Source organism: Primulina huaijiensis, unplaced genomic scaffold, assembly GCF_012295235.1.
Source record: "Primulina huaijiensis isolate GDHJ02 unplaced genomic scaffold, ASM1229523v2 scaffold23545_ERROPOS1600000+, whole genome shotgun sequence".
Taxonomy (NCBI): Eukaryota; Viridiplantae; Streptophyta; class Magnoliopsida; order Lamiales; family Gesneriaceae; genus Primulina; species Primulina huaijiensis.
Window position 1 is genome coordinate 247,701 of NW_027355809.1, and position 9,296 is coordinate 256,996.

Genomic DNA, 9,296 nt, shown 5'->3' on the forward strand with positions numbered 1-9,296 from the left:
AGACTAATTCGTTCTACCTTTTGAAGTATCCAATAATGGTGGCGGACGATGCGGTGACAAAAAATATCATCTTGTTGGTTTCAGTATCAACGTAGGGGGTTCGGTCGGATAAGTCAATTATGCTTATTTATATTATCAGTATTCAAATTAAAATTAAATAAAATTGATATGTTGAATAATCACTACAATTATATAAATACATGGAACAAAAAAATTTGTTGCAACACAAAAATTAAAAAAAAAAAAAAAATTATGTAGCCAAAGAAAAGTTGAGATTTTGGGACTAAATAGAAATCGGGATTCTGATATTGATATAGTGAAAAGAGGCTTCTCCAGTGCAATTTTGTGTTAAGTTGATGAATAATGTTTCTTCATTCATATTGAATGACTAGTCATTATTTATTCGTTCACTCAAAAAACAAAACAATAAAAACACAATGTAACGTGTCAATGACTAAAGTAAGTTACTGCAATGGGCACACTTGCGCGAACAAAACCCTCCGAGGTCTGATACTTACATTCAACTGCCACCACCGAACAAATCCTGGAAATGATGAAGGCGCGCCACGAGCCAGCAAAAATACAAAATGAATTAACGGGTGCGTCTCCATCTAACACTAAATACTGCTGCTAACAGTATTTTCTTTGCAAATTTTGTTTATGCAGCATGAAGACATATCATTGTACTTCACTTCCCAGCAATGGTGAGTGAAGTGAATGGGAAAAAGCGAAAATCGCACGCTCTTCATTTTATTGGGGTTTTTTTTGGATGATCTGTTTCTCGAATTTATTTGGAAATTGATGTGGGTTTGATTTGAAGCTCACGGATTTTATCTTGTTTCGTACCTTTTCTCCTATGATTTTCTGAGTATTTTGAATTTATTTACTGAAGAAAAAAACCAGAATTCTTTTTTCATGTATGGGTCCTGTGATCATGGATAATTTTATGGGATTTAGTTAGTTGACTAATTTCTATTTCTTTTTTCACCGGTTATAGAGCTGAAGAGAGTGATTATACACAACAGTCATGGAGAGAATCTGATGGGGATATTACATGAAACTAGGTCCGAGGAACTTGTAATTATATGCCATGGATTTCGATCCTCTAAGGTCTGTGAATCTTGTCAAATTGCACCATATCAAGGCTTCACTTTTTACAAAAATTTGTTCCTGTTTAATTTATTTGATTTTTGGATTTTTACTAGGATCGCATCCCAATGGCGAACCTTGCTTTTGCTTTTGAAAGAGAGGGGATCAGCGCTTTTCGCTTTGACTTTACCGGCAATGGGTAAGTGTTCGCTGATCAGGTAATCCAAGCAGGAAGGCATGAACGGTTTTGTTAATCTATGATGCATCTCTTCGTAATTGTTTGTGACGCTTTAGTTTATTTGAATGAAGCTGATTTGAGTTTTCAGTTGTTGACATTTTAGTTGAGTTATTTTTTTAATGAAGCATCTAACTGAAAGTGAAGTATAAGTACTTTGATACTTTCTAGAACAACTTATATGGTTAACAGACATGATACATGACTGTGCTTCAGACATTATCTGTACTTACTTACCTTTTCCTGGCCCAATTGTCTATCCATAAAAGCTGTTCTTAGAAATAAAAATAAATTAATTCTATATGGATTGGAAGTATTTTCTACCATATTATCCCAAATTATTTTGTAATGGGAGTTTGATGCTCTAAGCTTCAAATCATGTTATATTAATGTTAAAAAAAATTCAAAATCTTGTCGGCATTCAGGGAGAGTGAAGGTTCATTTCAGTATGGAAATTACAACCGAGAAGCTGAAGATCTACGTGATGTGGTTAAGCATTTTCGTGCAGCGAAACGTTTTGTCGTGGCAGTTGTTGGACATAGTAAAGGTAAGTTGCCTCCTACTAACTAACTGGTAAGGTTGCTTGAGGCGATGTTTTATGCTTTCCGAAGATTTTTTTGGTGGAACTGCATAAAAAGATGCATGATTTGTGTTAAGTAGTAACAATTGCCCCGACTGCCTTGTGCATTCGCCTACGATGCATTCGGATGGCTCTATGGCTTAAAATATTTTAGTTGCATTTGGGCAAACTAGCTGTCAAGCACATGTTACCACATATGTCTTGACCACCCAGTATCTTACTTTGGACTAAATTTTTTGCTGCTTACATTTGGTGATCATTAAATATTAATCAACTTCTTTGGTATTGGATGGGAATCTTACAGGAGGGAATGCTGTGCTTCTATATGCTTCGAGGTATAACGACGTAGAAACAGTAGTAAATATTGCTGGCCGCTTTAATTTAAGGAGAGGAATTGAAGGTCGCCTCGGTAAAGACTTCAAAGAAAAGATTAAGTTACATGGATTTATTGATGTTGTCAACCGAAAAGGTATGTATATTATGTGCTGTTTCCGTTTCACATGATGGCTTGTTTTTGACTTTTTTATTTTCATAAGTTCTTTAGGAGAGATTGTATATCGTGTGAGTGAGGGAAGTCTGATGGACCGATTAAAGACAGATATAGTTGCTGCATGCCGAACCATTCCACTGAGCTGCAGGTTGGAAATTATCGCGTTACTTGTACTTGATGACATATTTGATCTTACAATAAGATGAACATTGTTTCATTCATATATCGATCTTAGCTTGGATTGACTAGCTATGCTGCATTTATATTCTGCATTTATATTCTGAATTGAATGCAGGGTGTTGACAGTGCATGGGACGGAAGATGAAATTGTACCGATGGAAGATGCTATTGAATTATCAACCAAAATAAAGAACCATACTCTACATATAGTTGAAGGAGCAGATCACGAGTACTCAAAACATCAGACGGAGTTAGCATCAATTGTTGTAGGCTTCGTGAAAAAGAAATCCATGCCTAAGCCAAACCCCACATCCTCTTGCCGCGGAAGTAGTGAAGCTTCGGATTCTCGTCTCTAGTTTCTTCGTCTATTATATATTGCACATTGAAACACTGTTATATTGTTTAAGAAATATAATGGTTCTTCGTATTTTTTTATGTGGATCTAAATATTGCAAATATTTCCTTAATTGAGAGATTTACGTGATGAGAAAAGGTTAAGAAAATTATGAAATATTTATATATGTATTCAACATGATGAATCAATAAAAGAAAAAAGCTTATATATTTTTGTATATACTAAAAAAATACATTGTTTTGGTAAAATTAATTATCCAAGTGAATTAATGTCATGTTTTTTTTATTTATTTTGTTTCAATATGATAAATATATTTGTACATGTACATTAATTCATTAAATTTTATTATATCATACTTATATATGTTTTAAACATGTACTTATTTTAATTCTCTTTTGTTTATCCTAATAACTTGATGATTTTATTTTTTATCTATTATTTTCTTCTTAATAAATGTTTACATATATAAACTTATTCAAAATATTCCATATTTTCAAAATATAAAATTTCTATATAAACATTCAAATATATATATCATTATTTTAATAAGTATTTTCAGATATCTTCGATTATCTTCAACAAAACATAAGGTATTTTCAATTTTTTTCATATCTTAGCAATTTATTTTTTTTTAAAGAAACATCTAGATCAATTCTCAAGGTTTTGTGAGATATATACAATGAAAGACAAAGTTGACAATTCATAGTGAAAACTTTATCGCTAAACACATTTATTTTTAATATAATATATAATTTGATTTTATTTATTCCGTAAACTACATCTAATAGATGAGTTTACATTAAATATTTAATGGAGCATTATTTTTATTTTAAATAATATTAATAAAATTTTAATAAATTTGTAATTAAATTACCATAAGTTTAATTTTTAATTTTCAAAATTATAATGTGATTCATGATGCAAGTTAAATNATTTTTAGAGTTCTTTTGAAATATATACAAAAATAAAGACAAAATTTGTCAATTCACGATTAAAATTTTTTTTTCTGATTGTATATTATTTTAGATTTTGTTAGTTTTGATTTTGGTTCCATGGTTATTTGAGAACCATGATCAGTTTTACCTTACTACTCTCAATGAATAAATATTGAACAATTGTAATTGATGTTTATTCAATGAGTACAACTCGTTTTCAAATTTTCTTCATTTGAAATCTTTTAAAATATGTGTCATTTGTTCTGTTAACACACGTTTTTTTCCTCAAAATTGAATAAAAATTTAATATTTGCACAATATATATTATGGTTGTCTCCATCAAATAAAAGTCATAATAATCTCGTTCAATATCTGATTTATATGTCATTGCAAAACATGTTTCAAAATGAAAACTCCACTATCCAAACTTATTGAATTGAAGCTGTTTTATTTCATAATTTATATCTTAATATTTGAATATCATTTTCAGTGACCAAATAATCGAGATAATATTATTATCAAATTATCATTTATACAAATCCATTGTGTAAAACTATATATGGACCAAAAAATTTGGTACGCAGATATACATTGGATCTAGTAACATAAATAGATGTTAAAGATAATGAATACAAATAGAAAATATGTTATGTATCCGTAAAAGTTCTGAAAACTTATAATAACCAATAGCGGCGACATTTTTTTCCACTAATTGTACATAGATTAGTATATTTTCACCATTGAACAAATAGTATTATTCATGTTGTATTTTATGCTTTAAATATAGATATAGGTATATATTAATTTATCAAATTAATTTGATTTCAGATAAAGATATTGATATAAAAAAAATAGATATTTATAAATTAATAATAAAAAGTTGATTTGATTTTATATGTATGAGTAGTGAATTTCGAAATTTTACATATATCATTTATTATCTTCTTTATTATTTTATAAGTTAAGTGAATGAAGAAGGATCAAGTGGTAAAAAAAATTACATCTGATTCGATTTTGTAATCAAATTGGTCAATATATAGTACCTAAAATTATCGTTCAAATTGGAATCGTACATTTAAACATAAAAACAAGGAAAATAATAATAATAATAATAATAATAATAATAATAATCATTTGAACAGAGACAGTGAGTAAAACACTGGCAGTCTGTTGAGTTACCATACCCATTCTCGCCTTCCATCATCCAACCACAAGCAATGTTTTCGTTTAAAAAAATATATATATAATTTATTTATTTTTTTTGTTATTGTTATCTGGTGGGAGTCACATGACATTCATATTAACACATCTTATTAGCCAAATCTTAAAAATTATTTTGTGAAAAACTTGATATCTTTGTTTTTGTTTGATTTGTGTGAGTGAACGATATCCTATAAAAATAGTATTATCCGTGTCGTGTCACGAACGCGAGAGCCTCGCTGTTCACGAGTAAACAAAATAACCAGTTCCGCCGCTCTTCCTTAACCTCTACATTTCACGCACACAGAAACACACACATTTTGGAATCTCTGTCCACTTCGATGGCATAAAAAAGAGAAATTTTTTCCTCCACCAGAGAATAGGGACAAGGGTAAGGAAAGGGTTTCTTCGCTCAGATCCCTCACTCTCTCCTCCATCTCTCTTTCTTGCATTTTGAGTGGAAAATGGGTGTCCAGAAGAGGTACATTACATCAGATGAGCTCAAAACCCACGACAAAAGAGGGGATCTTTGGATCTCAATTCAAGGGAAAGTGTACGATGTCTCAGAATGGGCGAAAGACCATCCTGGTGGCGAGGTACCGCTCTTGAATCTTGCGGGCCTAGATGCAACCGATGCATTTGTTGCTTATCATCCAGGCACAGCCTCGCAGTATCTTGACAAATTCTTTAACGGGTTTTATCTGGAAGACTATTCTGTGTCCGAGGTGTCCAAGGATTACAGAAAACTAGTGTATGATTTCTCTAAACTGGGACTTTTCGAGAAGAAAGGCCACGGGGTTTTGATTTCAATGTGTTTTATGGCCTTGCTCTTTTCTGTCAGTGTTTATGGAGTGATTTTCTCTGAGGGCGTGCTGTTGCATTTGCTCTGTGGTGGTTTGGTGGGATGCCTTTGGATTCAGAGTGGTTGGATTGGGCATGATTCTGGTCATTATCAAGTGATGATGACTCGAAAACTCAACAGAGTTGCCCAGGTTCTGTCTGGGAATTGCCTCTCGGGAATCAGCATCGCTTGGTGGAAATGGAACCATAACGCTCACCACATCGCTTGCAACAGCCTCGACCACGATCCAGATCTTCAGCACATGCCGTTCTTCGCCGTGTCTTCCAGGTTATATAACTCAATCACTTCTTGCTTTTACGAGAGAAAAATGGAATTTGACACTTTGTCAAGATTCTTGGTTAGTTACCAGCATTGGACATTTTATCCCGTTATGTGTTTTGCTAGGATTAATTTGTATGCACAATCATTCTTCTTGTTGTTATCTAAGAGAAAAGTGCCCAATAGAGGGCAGGAGCTATTAGGATTGCTGGTGTTCTGGATTTGGTACCCTTTACTTGTTTCTTGTTTACCCAGTTGGGGAGAAAGGGTGATGTTTGTCTTAGCGAGCTTCACGGTTACGTCTATTCAACATATTCAGTTCTGTTTGAACCATTTCTCATCTAATGTTTATCTTGGATTGCCTAATGGTAAAGACTGGTTCGAAAAGCAAACGACTGGAACTCTCAATATATCGTGCTCTTCTTGGATGGATTGGTTCCACGGTGGATTGCAATTCCAAATTGAACATCATTTGTTTCCTAGACTGCCTCGATGCCATCTCCGGAAAATTTCGCCCTTTGTGAGGGAACTCTGCAAGAAACATGGATTTCCTTATAACAGTGCATCGTTCTTGGAGGCAAATGTTATGACTGTGCAAACACTTAGAAATGCTGCGCTGCAGGCTCGGGATTTCTCCAAACCGGTTCCAAAAAATCTAGTCTGGGAAGCTGTCAACACTCACGGTTGAATCCAAGGAATGCTATCCACATTTCTCACAATTGGCTTGCGTTGTTTCTTGAACAATTTTTAAGTATGAGTCTGTTTCCATATTTTCTAGGATGCATCATCCTTGTTTGCCGAACAATGTTGAACATTTTATTCAGTACTTTGAGAGCTTCGAAATGTTTGTTTCAATAATTAGTTATGCTATCTGATCTTGATTGCATGGAAGAACACATTTCTCAATTTATCATATGTTGCATCATATATCATATGTAATCTGGCTTCATTAGTTCTTTCTTGCAGTAGACGAATAGTTGTTTGAGTAAATTTTATTTAGCTACTAAGCTTAAGCTCTCTGTCAAACAACTACAGCCCCACAGTAAGTCACCAACAAGTATTTGGTAGTTAAGTTCAAGTTTAGTTTGGTTGCATTTTTATGGGAAACTTCTTTCGACAATGGCAGTGGACAGAATTAACTAAATTCCATCCGATACAGCCTGTTCATGATAAACTTAGATCCAAAAAAAATCTTTCTTTAAACATGCTTCCCGCTGCTTTGTTAATAATGAATACAGCTGTGAGCACACCGAGAAATTTGGTCCAAATCCAACGTAAAACATTAGGAGACGTTGTGATGATATTTATCGTCAAGCAGAAATTGGATTCTAACATATATATATTGGATTAGTAGAATAAATCTCAGCCTTCACAGAATGTCATGCAAACTTAAACAAGAATATGTCATGGTGGAATATCCTTCAATATGGCTTGCACGCACTTCTGCAAATCTTTTAATTCAGAATGCATAACAAGTAATAACGATAAATATCATTGTCAATAATTAATTCTGATATTGAAACTAACAAAACATATTTCAGGATAATGGGCCGGTGTTGTCTTGGTCCAATAAATCACCTTTTCAATTTTCTTTTATATATATTATTAAATTAAACGTGGAAAAATAGTGATATGAGTGGGCAATGACTTTAACATTCGGACAAACGGAAAAATAAAATAAAAAATTCAATGCGAAGCCAACACTTTGTCGCCCAATTTAACTCGGAGGAAAAAAATATGACATTAATAATAATAGACGTTGTCGTTGAGACATATTCAAAATTTGTATTGGCTTTTTCTCTCGTTGTTGTTGTTATTATTTACTTGGACAGCAATCATCTTTCTTTACATTAGTCGTACTAAATCAAGATTCTGCATATGTTTAACGAGGAAGAAAAAAAAACCGGAAATGCCGTGAATAGAATTATAAAAAAAAAACTCAATATGGAGGCAAAACGATTTAAGATCCTTGTATTAAACCAAATCATACATTTCACACACAAATTGAGTGGGAAGGTCCCCTCCCCTCACTTGATTTAAAAATGGTAGAATCATTGATTTTTTGACTACATATATCTAATTTTCGAGTCACAACGAGTCCATAAAAATCTTACTTTATATTGTGATAAACATGATTATTAATACAACAAAAAAATTTTCCCGACAAGAAAGAGGCTGTATATTATATTATATTATATTATATTATATTAGTCAAAAAGGTCATTCGAAGATCTTGATTCTAAGACCAACCATACACTTTGCTTTGGAGACGTTGGCAACTGTTGAATTTACCTTGGGAACCACTCCCCGAATGCCTACACACTTCACTCTGATTCCGATCTTCTTCGTCTTCGACGTCTCAATCTTTATCCCCACCATCGTATCCACCACAATGCTCATGGGTAACCCGCGGTTTCTCTTCTTAAGATCCGACCTCAATGTGTTGGCGGATTCTGTTTCCAGAACCTGAGAGTTCATACCCATTGTGGTGTGAATTATGAACGTGGAGTCGGGCGAATTGGTGAACTTTGCGAAAGACCCGTTTGATAATTTTACTGAGTCATACTGTGCTGTGACGGACATGGGGCCGTAGAGAAATGCGATCTTTTTATTGGGATTTTTGGCGGACAGGGTGAGGTTGAGCTTCGTGGTGAGGTAGGCGGAGGGAGTGGTGGTGAGGTTGAAGGAGGAGATTTTGAGGGAGGTGACGGAGAATAAAGGATAGTGGGGTTGGTAGAGTACGTAGAAGGCTGCGGCGGCAAGGATGATGATGGCCAGGAGGAGGAGGGTGAACCAGAAGCAAGCGACGCACAAGTAGCGGCGTACGTCCTTGCGGAGGTGCTTTGACGAGGGAGGAGGCCGGTTGGAGTGGCGTTTTGGGTTGTGGAGCTGCTTATTAGTTGGGGGTGGTGGCGCGGCGGCGGCATTTGGCCTGGTAGCTGGGTGAACTTTGTCGGTCATTTTGTAGTGGCTGGACGAATTAATCTGGGAGCAAGCAATGCATTATAATTTCATATTTAAAGGAATGACAAATTTTGCTTTTCATTTTCATTTTTAAAAAAAATTATTTTCTTAACATATAATCAATTTATCCATCATTTCATTTTTTTTT

General features: G+C 33.9%; 3 protein-coding genes across 6 annotated transcripts; 2 read left to right on the forward strand and 1 right to left on the reverse strand.

Moving 5' to 3' along the window:
- The first annotated feature begins 449 nt into the window (after positions 1-449).
- LOC140967038 (putative uncharacterized protein YDL057W) lies at positions 450-2,943 on the forward strand. 4 transcript variants are annotated; one of them, XR_012173488.1, is made up of 7 exons: positions 450-599; positions 998-1,110; positions 1,206-1,288; positions 1,750-1,871; positions 2,209-2,373; positions 2,441-2,542; positions 2,690-2,778. XR_012173488.1 is itself a non-coding variant. In XM_073427384.1 (7 exons), exons 2-7 carry the CDS (start codon positions 1,091-1,093, stop codon positions 2,928-2,930), a joined length of 744 nt encoding a protein of 247 aa, XP_073283485.1. In that variant the 5' UTR covers positions 450-599; positions 998-1,090; the 3' UTR covers positions 2,931-2,943. The 4 variants fall into 4 exon arrangements, 3 of the variants coding, with proteins under 3 accessions (XP_073283485.1, XP_073283484.1, XP_073283486.1); XM_073427384.1 differs by having other exon boundaries at positions 1,206-1,307; positions 2,449-2,542; positions 2,690-2,943; XM_073427383.1 differs by having other exon boundaries at positions 2,449-2,542; positions 2,690-2,943.
- A 2,395-nt stretch (positions 2,944-5,338) lies between these two features.
- On the forward strand, positions 5,339-7,045 carry LOC140967061 (acyl-lipid (9-3)-desaturase-like). Its single transcript, XM_073427418.1, has one exon. The coding sequence runs from the start codon at positions 5,529-5,531 to the stop codon at positions 6,870-6,872; it is 1,344 nt and encodes a 447-aa protein (XP_073283519.1). The 5' UTR covers positions 5,339-5,528; the 3' UTR covers positions 6,873-7,045.
- Positions 7,046-8,346: 1,301 nt separating this feature from the next.
- LOC140967063 (NDR1/HIN1-like protein 1) lies at positions 8,347-9,178 on the reverse strand. The gene has a single exon (XM_073427420.1). It carries the CDS (start codon positions 9,143-9,145, stop codon positions 8,405-8,407), a length of 741 nt encoding a protein of 246 aa, XP_073283521.1. The 5' UTR covers positions 9,146-9,178; the 3' UTR covers positions 8,347-8,404.
- Between the last annotated feature and the right edge of the window lie 118 nt (positions 9,179-9,296).

Coding starts and splice junctions, on each gene's coding strand:
- LOC140967038 (XM_073427383.1), top strand. CDS start 551: ATGATGAAGGCGCGCCACGAGCCAGCAAAAATACAAAATGAATTAACG. Junction 1,872..2,208: donor AGTTGTTGGACATAGTAAAG/GTAAGTTGCCTC, acceptor GGAATCTTACAG/GAGGGAATGCTGTGCTTCTA. Junction 2,543..2,689: donor ACCATTCCACTGAGCTGCAG/GTTGGAAATTAT, acceptor AATTGAATGCAG/GGTGTTGACAGTGCATGGGA.
- LOC140967061 (XM_073427418.1), top strand. CDS start 5,529: ATGGGTGTCCAGAAGAGGTACATTACATCAGATGAGCTCAAAACCCAC.
- LOC140967063 (XM_073427420.1), bottom strand. CDS start 9,145: ATGACCGACAAAGTTCACCCAGCTACCAGGCCAAATGCCGCCGCCGCG.